The sequence below is a fragment of the Asparagus officinalis genome, chromosome 3 (assembly GCF_001876935.1).
Source record: "Asparagus officinalis chromosome 3, Aspof.V1, whole genome shotgun sequence".
NCBI classification, from domain to species: domain Eukaryota; kingdom Viridiplantae; phylum Streptophyta; class Magnoliopsida; order Asparagales; family Asparagaceae; genus Asparagus; species Asparagus officinalis.
In genome coordinates, this window is record NC_033796.1 from 54,775,684 (window position 1) to 54,794,843 (window position 19,160).

General features: G+C 35.6%; 3 protein-coding genes across 4 annotated transcripts; 1 reads left to right on the forward strand and 2 right to left on the reverse strand.

The window, feature by feature from the left end:
• LOC109832292 lies at positions 2,683-3,937 on the reverse strand. Its single transcript, XM_020399715.1, has 2 exons — positions 3,564-3,937; positions 2,683-3,235 (listed from the first exon to the last, which is right to left on the reverse strand). Exons 1-2 carry the CDS (start codon positions 3,675-3,677, stop codon positions 2,981-2,983), a joined length of 369 nt encoding a protein of 122 aa, XP_020255304.1. The 5' UTR covers positions 3,678-3,937; the 3' UTR covers positions 2,683-2,980.
• Positions 9,769-12,052, forward strand: LOC109834162. Of its 2 annotated transcripts, XM_020402097.1 has the most exons (8): positions 9,769-9,921; positions 10,013-10,207; positions 10,314-10,586; positions 10,689-10,997; positions 11,083-11,170; positions 11,264-11,356; positions 11,441-11,745; positions 11,835-12,052. In XM_020402097.1, exons 3-8 carry the CDS (start codon positions 10,483-10,485, stop codon positions 11,980-11,982), a joined length of 1,047 nt encoding a protein of 348 aa, XP_020257686.1. In that variant the 5' UTR covers positions 9,769-9,921; positions 10,013-10,207; positions 10,314-10,482; the 3' UTR covers positions 11,983-12,052. The 2 variants fall into 2 exon arrangements, with proteins under 2 accessions (XP_020257686.1, XP_020257685.1); XM_020402096.1 differs by having other exon boundaries at positions 9,769-10,207.
• On the reverse strand, positions 15,215-17,257 carry LOC109834163. Its single transcript, XM_020402098.1, has 7 exons — positions 17,060-17,257; positions 16,681-16,953; positions 16,270-16,578; positions 16,097-16,184; positions 15,911-16,003; positions 15,522-15,826; positions 15,215-15,432 (listed from the first exon to the last, which is right to left on the reverse strand). The coding sequence occupies exons 2-7, from the start codon at positions 16,782-16,784 to the stop codon at positions 15,285-15,287; spliced, it is 1,047 nt and encodes a 348-aa protein (XP_020257687.1). The 5' UTR covers positions 16,785-16,953; positions 17,060-17,257; the 3' UTR covers positions 15,215-15,284.

A 19,160-nucleotide genomic window follows, 5' to 3' on the forward strand; every position in this document is an offset into this window, starting at 1 on the left:
AAAATTCTACATTTGAACAATAAATTTTCATTTAGTGCTTGATTGGGTGATAGTACATTTGTTGCACTACCCAAGACATTAAAACATGTGAAGACCATAATACTCTTCTCTCTCTCTTTTTTTTAAAATTAAAATATAATGAGGATTATTTTATTATTTTTATTTTCTCTCTCTCTTTATCATGATATACCAAGAGGATAGCTGAAATGATTGATGAGAATTATTTTATTATTTTTGTTTTTTATTATTTTCGTTGTTTGTATTGGGAGGTTGTTAAAGTTACGTGTTAATTGTTAAGGTTACGAGTTAATTGTTAATGTTACGGGTCAATTGTTAATGTTATGAATCATCTCTCTCTCTCTCTTTCTTTTTTTATTAAAATATAATGAGGATTATTTTATTATTTTTGTTTTCTCTCTCTCTTAATCATGATGTACTAAGATGATAGTTGAAATGATTGATGAGGATTATTTTATTATTTTTATTTTTTATTATTTTGGTTGTTTGTATTGGGAGGTTGTTAAAGTTACGGGTTGATTGTTAAGGTTACGGGTTGGTTGTTAAGGTTAAGGGTTTGTTGTTAAGGTTGTGGATTTGTTGTGTAGGTTACGGATTTGTTGTTAAGGTTACAGGTTTAATTGTTAAGGTTATGTGTTTAATTGTTAAGGTTATGGGTTTAATTGTTAAGGTTACATATTTAATTGTTAAGGTTACGGGTTTAATTGTTACGGTTATGGTTTATTAATTGTTAAGGTTACGGCTTAATTGTTAAGGTTGCGGGTTTAATTGTTAAGGTTACGTGTTTAATTGTTAACGTTATGGGTCAATTGTTAAGGTTATGAATCCCTTATCTCTCTCCCTCGTAACCTTAACAATTAAACCCGTAACCTTAACAATTAAACCGTAACATTAACAATTAAACCGATAATCTTAACAATTAAACCCATAAATTTAACAATTAAACCGTAAACTTAACAATTAAACCGTAACCTTAACAATTAAACCCGTAACATTAACAATTAAAACCGTAACCATAATAATTAAACGGTAACCTTAACAATTAAACCCGTAACCTTAACAATTAAACCCGTAACCTTAACAATTAAACCGTTAACTTAACAATTAATAAACCGTAACCGTAACAATTAAACTCGTAACCTTAACAATTAAATACGTAACCTTAACAATTAAACCCGTAACCTTAACAATTAAACACGTAACCTTAACAATTAAACCCGTAACGTTAACAACAAATCCGTAACCTACACAACAAATCCACAACCTTAACAACAAACCCTTAACCTTAACAACCAACCCGTAACCTTAACAATCAATACATAACCTTTACAATCAATCATTATCCTTAACAACGAATATTCTAAAAATACAAAAAGAATAAAAAATAATAATAAAATAATAATCCTCTTTAATCATTTCATATCATCAAAGAAACATCATGAGAGAGAGAGAGAGAGAGAGAGAGAGAGAGAGACAGAGGATTCATAACCTTAACAATTGACCCGTAACATTAACAATTAATTCGTAACCTTAACAATTAACCCGTAACTTTAACAATCTCCCAATACAAACAACCAAAATAATAAAAAATAAAAATAATAAAATAATCCTCATCAATCATTTCAACTATCCTCTTGGTACATCATGATAAAGAGAGAGAGAAAACAAAAATAATAAAATAACCCTCATCATAATCTAATAAAAAAAGAAAGAGAGAGAGAGAGGATTCATAACCTTAACAATTGACCCGTAACATTAACAATTAACTCGTAACCTTAACAATTAACCCGTAACTTTAACAACCTCTTAATACAAACAACGAAAATAATAAAAAACGAAAATAATAAAATAATCCTCATCAATCATTTCAACTATCCTCTTGGTATATCATGATAAAGAGAGAGAGAAAAATAATAATAAAATAATCCTCATCATATTTTAATAAAAAAAAGAAAGAGAGAGAGAAGGGTATTATGGTCTTCACATGTTTTAATGTCTTGGGTTTTGTGTTTTGGGGGCTCATAGAACATATTTTTTATTTTTAGGGGTAAAACGCCCATTGACCAAGTCCTGGTGGTGGGAAGCACGTTCACTTGGCTTTTGGGGGCTGGAAGCATTTTTTCCTTAAAAAATATATATTAGACTACAACTTATTCTAAAAATGAAAAAGAAAAAGAAGAAAAAACTCAAAGGCGTAGCATCCAACGTTACTAACAAATTCAGAATGAAATACATAATTATAAATAGTATTCCCCTTTGGCCTTAAATATTCATTGACCTGGAATGTTGCTACTGGACCACTGTTCATGCTTATATCTCATAGTTGAAAACAGTTACAAGCATATTCCTGGAATGTTGCTACTGGACCACTGTTCATGCTTATATCTCATAGTTGAAAACAGTTACAAGCATATTAAAAAAAAAAGAAACTAAAAAATGGAAACAGTTGATTGTCTTTTCGGGATCTTTCACCCAGATCTTTCACCCAGAGGCCCGAATGAATGTGGTTATCTAAGAAGCTCAATCTTTGTTCACTATACAAACCATGTAAAGGAGTAACTGTTGTATTCATATCCTTAGGCTAGCCTTTACATTCTACATTAGGCGTTTTATAAAGGAGTAACTGTTGAATGAAATTTGAAGTAAGCCTGCATACTACTTTCAGAGAGAACAGTTACACAACTTCAAAGACCACAAGAAAGCTCACTCAAATGTAAAACTGTAGCATTACAATAAGTCTTGAATGTAACTACATAACCAATCATGAATTTGCTCTATATTGGATAACCCTTTGGCTAAGAACAATAAGAGGAATAGTGGATGCAATCCCGAAAAGACAATCTCGATTAACCATTGGTTGCAAAGAGGCGAGGAGGGTACAAGAAAACACATCGCATCCAAAACCTCTAACATGAAAGAAATAAACAACAGTAATCACCATAGTATAATGTTTTCGAATCCATCAATCGAAGCTTGATGTTTGACTACATCTCCCTTTAAGGTAACCCTCAAGAGATGTATTTGCTGTTACAAAATCACTGTTGACCGATAGCGAGTCATCTTCTACATCGAGGAGGGCAAGATTGATATGAGACTGGATGTTGGAATTTTGATTTGTTGCTGTTTCATCCAATGCAATAGAGTCTTCTGTAAAATTATTGACTTGTGCCCTTGCCCACTTAAGGACATTGGCATCTCCTCGTAGTAGCTTGACAACCTGGAATTAGGCAATCAAGATATATAATGTTAGCCATCTACAGTTTACTTCATCATAGTAGTAACAATAAAATGGGTGAATTATTTCAGTCTCACTTGTTGAACCCTTTGAAGCGTGCGTATTGCTAGATATGATAACAAGGATTACCTTGTAGTCATATTTATAAAAGAACATGCATTGAACCATGAAGTTGAATACACTAATTCCGGGTGTCATTAGGCAAAATTGCACAATGATTGTAACATGGATATCAAAAGCTCATTGCTGATTATCCTAAAAAAATAAACAATTGAAAACTTGAAGATAAACGACTAAAAAAAACTGAAACCTTAAGAGTCATGTAATCACGACTGAGAATGTGTCTTCCATCCTTTCCAAATTTAATATCTGAAATTGACAAAATGATCTCAGTGGAAAAAAGATCTCGAACCTGGTGCTTCATGCTCCTCAAACATGGAAGTACATGCAATTAGCCATGACAGTAGCAAAGAAGCAAACAACTCAAAATAAGAATTCAGTAAGTTTTTATTGAAACAAGAAGTCCACCCAATTACATGTCACTGTATAAAAGTTCAAAGAAAAAACAATAGATCACTTACAACATTGAGTGGTTATCACACAGTGCTGATTGTTGAAAATAAATAAGTCGTATAGAGCCCATGGAGCTACTATATGCTAATGTGTACAGTGCGTAGTATGGAATTATCCGGATGTTATGACCTTTTGCAAACAAACTAAAAGTCTTAAAATGACGGTTTACAATTTTCAACATGCCAAAGACCTCTGCCATTTACAGCCGTATTAAACATAAGAACTCCAAAAAGTTGGGTTTAACTATGTCTAAGCACTTGGAATAGTAAAAAATGTAATTGCGAAACAAATTTCCATTCATGTTTCAAAAACATCTGACTTGCACTTAGAATATCTGAGGTCAGATCCCAGGACAATGCTGAACATAATCCACAAATGAGAGGCATACATGAATCTATGACCGTTAAATAGTCCCTTACAGTTATGGAGTCAAATAGAAGTGCAAGGCATGTTAGTTATGAGTTATGTTTATGTAAATGTTTGTGCATATAAGCAAGCATGCAAAACAAATTATACTCAAATTATGTACTTTCAAGTGAATAAAAGGATACTCATCAACAAATATTAATATATAACAACAAAAGTAACATCCTGTGCTTCGCATGGAAAACACGTTGCAGACAACTATCAAGCAATAAAGTTCTGGTTTCTGAAACACATAAAGAGAGATAGTTTGATCATTGTGACGATTCGTGTAAAACCATTCCAATATAAGACAATTTTCCATTTAACCTAACCATGTAAGAGTATATTTGCAAGTTCTAAGAAAGATAGTACTAAAATCTCATCATAATCAAAATAAGAGAACAATGAGTTATTTTCATGCACATATGTTAGTAAAGCACAGAAATGCTATATTATATATTATATACAATTTTAACATGCAAGAGGCTAAGAATCATATGCTTGACAATGAAAATCTATATAAGCTTAAGTTAAGGAACGGTCATTTGCTCAGGAAGACTTTTGATTTTGCTTCCTAAAACAATTTACAAGGTAATGCAAATGGCCAGGAAACCAAACTACCTGCTCTTCTACAAGGGTGGGATCCAAAATTACAGATCCATTCTCAGCCAAAGCGCAACTGATTGCAACTGCACAAAGTAACAATAAAGTTAAAAATTACGAAAGTATATGGAACTACAAATAATCACAAATATTAGTTAGCTGTCCAGCAAGATGCTTCAAAGGAATGCCAGCATCTACAAGTGCAGCACAGGATGCATTTATAGCACATGGCAAGAGCTACAGTCTTGATTAAGAATCTGAAATCATTATAAAAATGTTTGCACGTCCACAAAAGGTTCAAATTGTAACATAAACTACTAAGTAAGGAACCAATTAAGTTTGCATTTGGCTTGTGTTGTGCATCAGATAAATGCAGTTTCCTCTAACAAAAACAGTATCTTTCCATTCAAGTGCACTGATTTCTATGTTAAGAGAATTTAGAAGGTTGCTAATGATTTACAAGCTCAAACTGTGTGATCAATAAAGTAGTTTTCCCTATCATTTGCCTTCAGGCTCTTTAAGCAACAATCCCTTTCTTTTCTTATCCCACTTTTTCTCGATAGGAATTTAACACGGTAAGCACGAGTGGAGGATAAGATCAGCTTGTGACTCTAAAGACACCCTCTAAATACAAAACCGGGAATGATCTCAATTTAGAGTGAAACAGCTCACATATGTGGGAGAAGGCAAAGGTGATGATAATAAAATATTAAATAATATGAGCACAAAACGAATATCAAGAAGGGCCTGTAACAAAAGTAGGACATGGTTCCAAGTCGAAAACATGTGTGCCATGAATAAGCTTAAAAGAAAAGACTGACAAATGATGAGAATCAATTAATGTTAGAAAAGTTAAAACTAAAGCTTTGTAATTGAACTCCTTAAAAAAGAGGTTCCTGTTTAGATCAACTGAAATGAAGGCAAAAGTTGTATCACGATCTCCACCCATCACTTAGGAATTTTATAGCCAGATTTTAGTGTGAGGATTACTACTTCTAATTCTCCACGAATTTGAGAAACTTAAGTATTGGAAAAGCCATGGAAAGATTGGTGAGCTAAAAGCAAACACCCAGTTCTTTCATGCCATATACGCCAGGATAAGACATCTTGTAATCTCTAGCATCATATTAGCATTTCCATATCATGAGTTGAGTCGATCATTCAAACATAACATTAAAAAAGTTTCAGCGATCCTCCATAAATTTCTGAATAGCAAATTTAAAGAATAATGAGATATTGTTTTAAATTGTTAGATAGGCATTCCTATCAAGACGCAAGGACTTTTGATGAAAGACTCTGTCACAAAGTCCATTCCACGTGTTAATCTATATGAATTCAAGGAAATGTTTTACTATTAAGAATGATTCAATTTGACTATTTAAAGAGGTGCAGTGAGATAGGATATAAGATTACCAAATAAATAGAATCTGTGGTTGCAAAAATAAAAGGGTTACTAAACTATCCAAGGGAACCCCTTTGCACGTATAAACTAAATAAATAGAATCTGTGGTTGCAAAAATAAAAGAGATCACAGGCGACTAAACTAAACTTACTTTACAGTCGCGATTTAGCTGCTGTTTGTATTTTTAAATGCTTGTCAATTGAATCTGTAGAAAATCGAAAAACAGGGCAAAATTATTAGAATAAAATAAGAGAACTGAAAAACTAAAAGGGGATAGTGTGAATTGAGCATAACTAAAGCTTAGATCTAGGGTTTAGTACACCTACACAAGTTCTCAATCAAGCTAGCGTACTGCTCTCCCGAATCCCTAATTAAATCAGTTAATTTCCCAATTCGAACCAAAAAAACCCTGTAAATTCAATTTAAAGGTTGAGAAATAAGAACTTACCTGACCTCAGCGGACGGCGAGGGCTTGTTCGCCGCCGAGCAGCGAAAAGTTCGAGAAGAAATGTAGTCGCCTTTCTTCGATTTTGGAGAGGAATGTGGTATTTTGTGATTACGGATCGAATTAGGGTTAGGAAATGAGGAGAGAATGAAGGAGATTTGAGGAGGAGATAAGGCAGCCATGACTGTTGAGTGAGTGGAATTTCGTGGGCCGCCGAGAAGAGTAAACGATGAACGCTTCGGCTTCAGCGGAGAGGAAGGCGCTTAGGTAACGATGATCTTTTCGGCTTCTGCGGAGAGGAAAGCGTTACCGAAGTGTAGATTAAGGCTGATTACGCTTAGGAGGTCAAAATTTGGTATATTTAAAATAGTTTAGGGTTAATTTGGGTAGGAGAAAGTTTTTTAGGAACTGGCTCTTTTAAAGGGTATATATATTTAGAATAGTTTAGGGTTAATTTGGGTAGGAGAAAGTTTTTAGGAACTGACTCTTTTAAAGGGTAGATAGATTAATGCGGTATTTCACTTTTTCGTGTTTCTCTTCTTGAAATATGTGCAATTGGCCACTAGCATCCAATTATTGCAAAGATCCAATTAATGTTGATCTTAATTGATTCCCCAATCACTTAAATGAATACTTATTAACAAATATGCTTTGCGTTTAGAACTTAAGTGACTCTCTTGAAAACTTAATTTAAAGATATATCTAATATCTATCTAATCTAATACTATTATAAAAGTGTGTTGGTATGTTAAAACATTTCTTCCAAAAATACCCTTTAAAACATATACATGCATACATAAAACACATGCATCTATACATCAACCATACCTCATACATATATAACCCCCAATTAAATGCATTATTATTTATAACCCCTAAAATAATTTCACCATGACTAAGTTCTTTATATTTTTATAACCTCCCATTAACATATTAGTCTCTTATAATTCTCATTAATTATCACTATCATAATTGAAAAAAACGTTACAACCATTCATCTTCTTACTAAACCACTATAAATCATAACAAATCTCTTGCAAAAATGAATACATCATATGCACCCTTATCATCTCCATTGCACCTCCTCAAATCCTTGAACGTCTCTTTGTCCTTATTTTGCCTATTTGCTTTTCATTCTCTACACAACCAATCACTACTTACTATCTCTTATTATAACATGATGAGATTAGCATGCTAATTTCAATTTGAGATTTATAGTAAAAGATTCTTTCTCTATCTTTTCACGTTGGAGCATATCAAGGTGCATATAAAGGATCTTGCATTTCTTTTGTAGATCACTCAGGTTTGTTTGATAAATATGATCCTAAGATGGTTCTTGGCAATTTCAATCACGAAGGTTCTCTTATAAATTAATTTTAAATATTTTTTGTTCAATGTTATTGGTAATTTTTTATCATTAGAATTTCTTTGTGCTTGATTTGGCTTATTATAATTTATGTCTTAATTGGTCAATCTCTATAATAAATAGTTAATATAATTAATTTTATTTTTTTACTATAATTTATCAATACTTTGAGGGACAAATTAAAAATAGCTTAGGGGAGGGACTTGATATTAGTTTTCTGATTTGAGGTACTTTAGAATATCAAAGATTTAAGGAACCGAGGGATTAATTATATATATAACAAATTAATCTCCTACTCTCTCTTTCTTAATTCTCAGTAATGATCACTACCATAATCATAGAGATTAATGTTTCAACTATTTATCTTTATACTAGCCACTATAAATCAGAACTAATTTGTTTAAAATTTTCTATGAATTCTCTATTAAGTATACTTTTCAACTTCATTATTAACACTGATAAAGTAAGATTTAGAAATAAGCTAAATATAGAGTGGGGCTTAGTGACATGTGTGTATTAATTAGAGCTCAAAGTCGTAAGACTAAATTCTAGAAATGACACATCAAGCTACTTCACTTCCAACTGATCAAGTAAGATGAATAATTGAAGAAGAAACAAAGAGTAGTTCCCTGTATTCATATAAATAAGTTTCAGGTTTTTAGGTTTTGCTCTTACTATGTATATGCAAAAATCTTTAATTAGCACTAGCATAAAATGCACATAACAGTCCATATTTTTCAGTGTATCGAAGAAAAAAGATTAAAAATTTTAATATCAAATAATATTCAGTCTGCTATTGTGGAAATTAAGTTTGAACTGAGGATATACTTTGGTCATACCCATCATGATGGTTCCTTAATAAATCATGTACTGAGTTGTAAAATTCATCCTTCACAAAAACTTTTGTTTGATTGAAATTTGTAGGTTCAACTTAAAAATATTGTTAGAGCAAAATAATGACACACATTACTGTTAGACCCATAACTTTTTTTTTGATGATGTTTGTTCTTAACAATTGAAAAAGCTCCGATTAAGTCTTTTCAGAGGACTATATAGATTTTGGTTAATTTTTTGGCTCTGATAGAGTATGTTCTTAGTTGTTATAGAACTTAAATTTTTTCATATTAATACAAAATATTTAAATTATTATTTTATAGTCAATATGTTATTTATCATGCCTAATGGTATAACTATATTACGAATTTGTGAATAAAAAACCCCAGAGTGTGCTAAATTATAAACGTCAAACATTACGTTAAGTTATAAAACAAATAGAATTATGCTTTTTAGGTTCACAAATTGAATAATGTCATTCAGGTATTCCATAAGTTTTATTGAAAAGCTCTGGTTTCATAAAACTAAAATTTAAAAAAAAAATTAGAGTAAACCTTTAAATTTGTAGAAGAACCCTAAAACTTCATAATTTTACAGATATGCCATAAAATTTGCAGAAAGGACCTGGAAATGTCATAAATAAACCTCATAAAAGATTATATTTACTCTAGGATTTTAATGACAAAAAGATGGCAAAATAAATCCTCAAATTACATCTAACACCAATCTTATTATAAAAAAAGATAAACATAAAATTAATCCAACAACGTGCAACGCACGTGCACTATACTAGTTTAGACTAAAAACACACAAATAGTACTTAAAATAGTTTTCCAAAATATATCTTAATAACTCCATTTTCTTATGTGGAGTTTAGATATGCGGAGCAGTTATCAACTTTGCATAAATATAATTGGTGCCATGCGGTGTTCACTCTTCTTTGCAAAGAGATGAGTAAATCAAAGAAGTCTCTTAGTATGCGGGAATTAGGTCAGCGCTCAAATGCCGGGTACATGGGTGGTTTTTCCTCCGTTTTACTGGTGAGTTACATGAACATTATTTTGTATATCTTTTCATTTTGATAATGATTATTGTTTATGCACATGCTAATGTGTAGTTTCTTTTTTGTAGGTTTGGTTTTATGAAAAAGTAGGGGAATTAGAGTACACTTCAGATATTGAAAGGTTACCGCCGCTCTTTTGTGTGAAGAGTACTGGAAAGTGGAGGAGGACTACTATGAACAAATTATATAGAGTCCCGAAGTTGGTTACGGATAATGGCCAAGAGAATACTCCTCTTATTCATACGGCATCGCCAATAGTATTTGTACATATCGTTGCTCTAATAGTTCATTATTTTATGTCCCTTTTGTTAGTATCTATGTTTGCAACTATAGTATACGTACTAATACTAGCTTTTTTTGGTCAAATAGGAATCAAGGAAAGCTGAATTAATTTTCTTAATTGCGGAGAAGACGTACGAGTTGAATGAGCTCACTACAGAATTACGAGAATTAGAAGAGCGTAGTGCTAGATGCCAAAAAAAACCAAGGAGAAAGAGGATGACGGAAATGTAACTGAAGAAAAAAAATCAAAGAGGATATGGAAGCTAAGGAATATGAGAATTTGGAAGGAACTGGGGAAGCCGATTTATGTGATGACTTTGTGATGAGCGCAAGAGACGTGAGAATTTTAGAAGATGCTCGGTGAGTTTAGTTTTTTAAATTTTCTTGCAATTTTAATTTTTATATTTTCCATATAATTCTTGTGTAACTCTTTGTTAATTATATGCCTTCTCGACTCTATAGAGATGTTTCTCAAAAAGATGAAGGTGGTAATGAGAATAACAGAGAAACGCCATCTATCAAACGGGCTGTCGGAAAGAGGGAGAGGAAGGATGGACCCTCTGTTACTTCACCTTATATGCCTCTAGATCAACCAAAGGAAGGCACAAAGAAGAGACGTGTCATCCAGATATTGGATAGTCCTGATGGGAAAAAAAAGTACAAAAATGAAGAAGGCTTCATACCTACATCTAGAGACTATCCAGGTAAGGCACTGGCGTTTGATTATGAGAACAAATTAATTGAAGACTTTCTACAATCGAGAATGAACAGGTAACTGTTACTGACTTATTCTAATAATAATCTTTGAATTTACTTAATTCTAGTAGCAATTTTCTCACAATGTACTTGCATATAGTGATACGTACATTTGGAAGTGTGCCGAAGCAAGCGTATCTCGCTTAGATGCTTATATACTATTAACGGGAGGTGAACTCAGTGACGATGTAGGTTCTAAACAATTGTGTTATTGATTGTTTGATGTTGTATATAAAATAATTTATATTAACTATTTTATTCATTCATGGTAATTTTTGTAGGTGATCGATGCATTTGTTATTCGGCTTTGTAACAAGATTGAAACAACTGATAGTTATGATCGAAAGATACATGTCACAAGACCTTGGCTTGCAGTAAGTATATCCTTGTTTTTTTCACTAATTGGTGGATATTATTATTATGTTATCCCACAATGTTGACATTATTGCATCTTTTAGCAAGCATTTCTAGAAGGAAATCTTGAAATGGTGGCAAAACGAATGAAGGAAAATGTTTCTCAGCAGAAGTTCTTGGAGTGTGAAAGAATTCTGATCCCGATTGTCAGCTCCGGACATTGGCACCTGGTAGAGTTAGTGAGAGAGGAGACAAAATTCTATCACTACTCCTCAATCAACTCCCCCATTTATACCGCCGATGCTGTGAAATTTATAAATAAGTTTATGAGTTTCATTGAGAGTAATTGGGGATTGGGGAAATTGGAGCATCATGGTCTTGTGTCAGTTGCCGTGCCACAACAAGGACCGTAAGTGTTTCATGCATTTCTAATTTAATTGTTCATTTTTTTTGTTCATAGTCATTTTCAATATTGTAATATTTTTCCCTTAAATGCAGAACGTTAGATTGCGGGATCTTTATGATTGAATTCATTAACAGCATTGTCGAAAAACGGTCGATAACAATTTCAAAAGGAGATTGTGCAAAATATAGAGCAAAGTTTTGTGCTGCTCTTTTGTATGCACGCGATTCACCTTTTTTGTAAATATTATTTTAATTTTCTCCAAGGTTTTTGTTGTGTATTCAATGTTGTAAGTATGTTCATGTTGTTAATATGTTGTTAATTGTTTTGCGTGTACATTTACAGACAACTACGTTGTTGTTGTGTGTTGTAAGTATTTTCATGTTAAATGAGAAGTAAGCTAGGGCTAACATAGCCACCAGAGCAAAAACTTGTGATAGAAATAACGCCAGCCAGCAGTAGAACTAACTCGAGAAGGGATAGAACTAACAGGAGGGCAGCTAGAACTAACAAGCGTGAGGGTAGGGCTAACATGGCCACCAGAGCAAACACTTTTGCTAGAAATAACTCCAGCCCGCAGTAGAACTAACTCGAGAAGGGATAGAACTAACAGGAGGGCAGCTAGAACTAACAAGCGTGAGGGTAGGGCTAACATGGCCACCAGAGCAAACACTTTTGCTAGAAATAACTCCAGCCCGCAGTAGAACTAACTCGAGAAGGGATAGAACTAACAGGAGGGCAGCTAGAACTAACAAGGGTAGGGCTAACATGGCCACCAGAACAAACACTTATGCTAGAAATAACGTCAGCCCGCGTTAGAACTAACTCGAGAAGGGATAGAACTAACAGGAGGGCAGCTAGAACAAACAAGCAGTGAGGTAGGGCTAACATGGCCACCAAAACAAACACTTGTGCTAGAAATAACGCCAGCCCCCAGTAGAACTAACTCGAGAAGGGATAGAACTAACAGGAGGGCAGCTAGAACTAACAAACAGTTAGGTAGGGCTAACATGACCACCAAAACAAACACTTGTGTTAGAAATAACGCCAGCCCACAGTAGAACTAACTCGAGAAGGGATAGAACTAACAGGAGGGCAGCTAGAACAAACAAGCCTAACATGGCCAACAGAACACACACTTGTGCTAGAAATAACGCCAGCACGAAGTAGAACTAACTCGAGAAGGGATAGAACTAACAGGAGGGCAGCTAGAACTAACAAGCGTGAGGTAGGGCTAACATGGCCACCAAAACAAACACTTGTGCTAAAAATAACACCAGCACGAAGTAGAACTAACTCGAGAAGGTGTAGAACTATTCAGGAGGGCAGCTAGAACTTACATATCCAATAGAACCAAAACTTAAACTAGAACTTAAAGTTATCTGGAGGTGGAAATAACACGAGATCGGCTAGAACTATCACATTTAATCTAGAACTAACATAGTCATTAGAAGCAGCTAGAACTAACAAGCAGTTAGGTAGGGCTAACATGGCCAACAGAACACACGAGAATGGCAAGAACTAACACGGAAACGGCTAGAACGAACATTAACCCAGGTAGAACTAACATATTCAATAGATCCAACACTTAAACTAACATTATTCACTTGCACTTGGCTGTGAAGGTTACCGAGATATTATAGGTTTGACTGCATTCATTGTTTTTGCATAGTTCCCAAGGTTGAATAGTTAACTCACCTTGCAAAAGTGCAGTCCCAAGGAGGAGAGTTATGATAACCTGGTCCGGAACCTATCCCCACATCCCACGCGGCAACATCACCATCCCCAAAGCCTGTTCAACCCCAGGATAGTATTGATTACCTTTTCGGCGCAATCTTTTTCGGATCTCCCCATCGCCGACTCTCTGTAGACTCTTCCTCATTTATAAACCCCATACTTTTACCCTCTCCCCTACACCTTCAAGTTCCCCTGTATATATGGCGTTGTAAAATCATGGCTAGTTCCTGTACATCTGATGAAGGTCATGGCCTGCCTGGGACGCACGCTGATGTGGATCTTGGATATCCCTCATGCTGATGAAGATGTTATCCCCACTGTCTTTGCTCTTAGTTCCATCAGTGGGTGAATATACCTGGCTCCCTTCAAAGAGTTTGTACATTAACGCCCAGTTAAGATTCATAAGCGCATGGAATACGATCAATTCAGAAGGGTCATGCGTGAATCACTTGGGGAGGCATGCAAATGCTGGAGAGAATTGTCCTCTGGCATACGTTAACACTCTATAGCTATACAGTGTTAACGTAAGCCAGAGGACTATCTTTTTGCTAGCATTCGCATGCCTTCCTAGGTGATTCACGTACTGACCCGTCTGAATTGATCGTATTCCATGCGCTTATGAATCTTAACTGGGCGTTAATGTACAAACTCTTTGAAGGGAGCCAGGTATATTCACCCACTGATGGAACTAAGAGCAAAGACAATGGGGATAACATCTTCATCAGCGTGAGGGATATCCAAGATCCACATCAGCGTGCGTCCCAGGCAGGCCATGACCTTCATCGGATGTACAGGAACTAGCCATGATTTTACAACGCCATATATACAGGGGAACTTGAAGGGGTAGGGGAGAGGGTAAAAGTATGGGGTTTACAAATAAATGAGGAAGAGTCTACAGAGAGTCGGCGATGGGGAGATCCGAAAAAGATTGCGCCGAAAAGGTAATCAATACTATCCTGGGGTTGAACAGGCTTTGGGGATGGTGATGTTGCCGCGTGGGATGTGGGGATAGGTTCCGGACCAGGTTATCATAACTCTCCTCCTTGGGACTGCACTTTTGCAAGGTGAGTTAACTCTTCAACCTTGGGAACTATGCAAAAACAATGAATGCAGTCAAACCTATAATATCTCGGTAACCTTCACAGCCAAGTGCAAGTGAATAATGTTAGTTTAAGTGTTGGATCTATTGAATATGTTAGTTCTACCTGGGTTAATGTTCGTTCTAGCCGTTTCCGTGTTAGTTCTTGCCATTCTCGTGTGTTCTGTTGGCCATGTTAGCCCTACCTAACTGCTTGTTAGTTCTAGCTGCCCTCCTGTTAGTTCTATCCCTTCTCGAGTTAGTTCTACTGCGGGCTGGAGTTATTTCTAGCACAAGTGTTTGCTCTGGTGGCCATGTTAGCCCTACCCTCACGCTTGTTAGTTCTAGCTGCCCTCCTGTTAGTTCTATCCCTTCTCGAGTTAGTTCTACTGCGGGCTGGCGTTATTTCTAGATAGCACAAGTGTGTGTTCTGTTGGCCATGTTAGCCCTACCTAACTGCTTGTTAGTTCTAGCTGCCCTCCTGTTAGTTCTATCCCTTCTCGAGTTAGTTCTAATGCGGGCTGGCGTTATTTCTATCACAAGTTTTTGCTCTGGTGGCTATGTTAGCCCTAGCTTACTTCTCATTTAACATGAAAATACTTACAACACACAACAACAACGTAGTTGTCTGTAAATGTACACGCAAAACAATTAACAACATATTAACAACATGAACATACTTACAACATTGAATACACAACAAAAACCTTGGAGAAAATTAAAATAATATTTACAAAAAAGGTGAATCGCGTGCATACAAAAGAGCAGCACAAAACCTTGCTCTATATTTTGCACAATCTCCTTTTGAAATTGTTATCGACCGTTTTTCGACAATGCTGTTAATGAATTCAATCATAAAGATCCCGCAATCTAACGTTCTGCATTTAAGGGAAAAATATTACAATATTGAAAATGACAATGAAACAAAAAAATGAACAATTAAATTAGAAATGCATGAAACACTTACGGTCCTTGTTGTGGCACGGCAACTGACACAAGACCATGATGCTCCAATTTCCCCAATCCCCAATTACTCTCAATGAAACTCATAAACTTATTTATAAATTTCACAGCATCGGCGGTATAAATGGGGGAGTTGATTGAGGAGTAGTGATAGAATTTTGTCTCCTCTCTCACTAACTCTACCAGGTGCCAATGTCCGGAGCTGACAATCGGGATCAGAATTCTTTCACACTCCAAGAACTTCTGCTGAGAAACATTTTCCTTCATTCGTTTTGCCACCATTTCAAGATTTCCTTCTAGAAATGCTTGCTAAAAGATGCAATAATGTCAACATTGTGGGATAACATAATAATAATATCCACCAATTAGTGAAAAAAACAAGGATATACTTACTGCAAGCCAAGGTCTTGTGACATGTATCTTTCGATCATAACTATCAGTTGTTTCAATCTTGTTACAAAGCCGAATAACAAATGCATCGATCACCTACAAAAATTACCATGAATGAATAAAATAGTTAATATAAATTATTTTATATACAACATCAAACAATCAATAACACAATTGTTTAGAACCTACATCGTCACTGAGTTCACCTCCCGTTAATAGTATATAAGCATCTAAGCGAGATACGCTTGCTTCGGCACACTTCCAAATGTACGTATCACTATATGCAAGTACATTGTGAGAAAATTGCTACTAGAATTAAGTAAATTCAAAGATTATTATTAGAATAAGTCAGTAACAGTTACCTGTTCATTCTCGATTGTAGAAAGTCTTCAATTAATTTGTTCTCATAATCAAACGCCAGTGCCTTACCTGGATAGTCTCTAGATGTAGGTATGAAGCCTTCTTCATTTTTGTACTTTTTTTTCCCATCAGGACTATCCAATATCTGGATGACACGTCTCTTCTTTGTGCCTTCCTTTGGTTGATCTAGAGGCATATAAGGTGAAGTAACAGAGGGTCCATCCTTCCTCTCCCTCTTTCCGACAGCCCGTTTGATAGATGGCGTTTCTCTGTTATTCTCATTACCACCTTCATCTTTTTGAGAAACATCTCTATAGAGTCGAGAAGGCATATAATTAACAAAGAGTTACACAAGAATTATATGGAAAATATAAAAATTAAAATTGCAAGAAAATTTAAAAAACTAAACTCACCGAGCATCTTCTAAAATTCTCACGTCTCTTGCGCTCATCACAAAGTCATCACATAAATCGGCTTCCCCAGTTCCTTCCAAATTCTCATATTCCTTAGCTTCCATATCCTCTTTGATTTTTTTTCTTCAGTTACATTTCCGTCATCCTCTTTCTCCTTGGTTTTTTTTGGCATCTAGCACTACGCTCTTCTAATTCTCGTAATTCTGTAGTGAGCTCATTCAACTCGTACGTCTTCTCCGCAATTAAGAAAATTAATTCAGCTTTCCTTGATTCCTATTTGACCAAAAAAAGCTAGTATTAGTACGTATACTATAGTTGCAAACATAGATACTAACAAAAGGGACATAAAATAATGAACTATTAGAGCAACGATATGTACAAATACTATTGGCGATGCCGTATGAATAAGAGGAGTATTCTCTTGGCCATTATCCGTAACCAACTTCGGGACTCTATATAATTTGTTCATAGTAGTCCTCCTCCACTTTCCAGTACTCTTCACACAAAAGAGCGGCGGTAACCTTTCAATATCTGAAGTGTACTCTAATTCCCCTACTTTTTCATAAAACCAAACCTACAAAAAAGAAACTACTCTCGACCGCCAGTGAGGGCTTTATTGGTGGTAACGTATATTCAGCCTTTGGTTTCTTTGGAGTATGTGCAGATGTACACATCCAGTAAAGACTTCAGTAGTATATTCGAGCAGGTGAAGGCTGATCGAAGGGGGGAATACAAGCTTGGAGAGGATGATTTGTTATATCGTAGGACATCACTTTGCATTTCGGAGGATGGTGATAGGTTGCCGTTCTCGACCGCCAGTGAGGGCTTTATTGGTGGTAACGTATATTCAGCCTTTGGTTTCTTTGGAGTATGTGCAGATGTACACATCCAGTAAAGACTTCAGTAGTATATTCGAGCAGGTGAAGGCTGATCGAAGGGGGGAATACAAGCTTGGAGAGGATGATTTGTTATATCGTAGGACATCACTTTGCATTTCGGAGGATGGTGATAGGTTGCAGTGGATTAGAGAGGCACATACATCGCATGCGCAAAGTCATTTTGGGATCTAGAAGACGCATCTCAATCTACTGCATCATGTCTTTTGGCCGAAGATGCTAGAGGATATTACCAAGTACGTTGGAGGGTGTAAGCTATATTACATTTTGAAGCTTTCTAGCAGGAAGCGGGGATTGTACCTACCATTATCAGTGCCTTCTAGACCATGGGAGAGGATGTCTACGGATTTCTTAGAAGGGTTGCCAACGACCAAGTGTGGGCATAACTATTTGTACGTTGTAGTGGACCATTCAGCAAGATGGTGATCTTGATTCCTTACAAAAAGACCATGATGGGAACAGGTGCAGCGTAGTTATTCTTTGAGCATGTATGAGAGCATATTTGGTTGCTGAGTTCGATTATTTTAGATCAGGATAGCCGGTTTCTCGGATATTTTTGGGATTCTTTATGGAGTTTGATGGACACTAGATTGAAGAAGAGCATAACTTTTTATCCACAAACAGACGGACAAACAGAGGTAGTCAACCGGACTATGATGCACATGTTGAGGGGGGTATAATTCCAGGCATCCCAAGACTTAGGATGAGAGCTTACCATATCTTCAGTTTACATTCAATCGGACTATTCATGGATCTTCGGGAAAGTCACCGTTTGAGACATGCTATGGATTCTTATCGCCAAGTTCGTTTGATCTCGTGTTTTCTAGTGAAGCTACGATCGACGACAAGGAAGGGAGTGAAAGACAACAAGCTCAGTGATTTCTGGAGAAGATTACACATATTCATGCTATGGTTGAAGCTCAATTGAAGAAGTCACAAACTAAGTATAAGGCGAAGCATGATCAACATCGAATTCCTTGTAACTTTAGCAAAGGTGACATGGTGTGGCTGAAGTTGAGTAAGGAGCGTCTAAAGGAAGAAGGAAAGAAGTTGAAGCCTATACGATATGGTTCGTTTCGGATTCTCGATCAGATCGGTGATGTGACGCCCCTGTTTTCACACTTGGCTGCAGTCCAAGGTGAACCCAGAGATGTCAAACCTGTCATGCACCTCCACTGTGCATCAACATGTTTCACCAATCACAGTAATATCCTCTAGTGGAAACCAATATAAATGAAGGTACAAAACAGGCAAATAAGGGAAATAAATACTATAGACATGATATAGAAAGATATATCTCATAAATGAAATCATGTCCCAAATAAATTAAACTGGAATACATCTGATATACATATGGAGTCTAAAATAACATGATATGTCTCAACATGAATCGACTAGAAATTATACTAAGGAATATTGCCTTAACAATATGAGTACAAACTCAAATGACTGAATGGAAACATAAGACCACTGTGGAGTCCATACTAGTAAAAATACGCGACGGCGACTATGTAAGAACTCCGTCACCCTGCGACTCTCCGATGCTCTGAGCCGCCTGAAAGTTAAAATAAAAGAAAAATAACA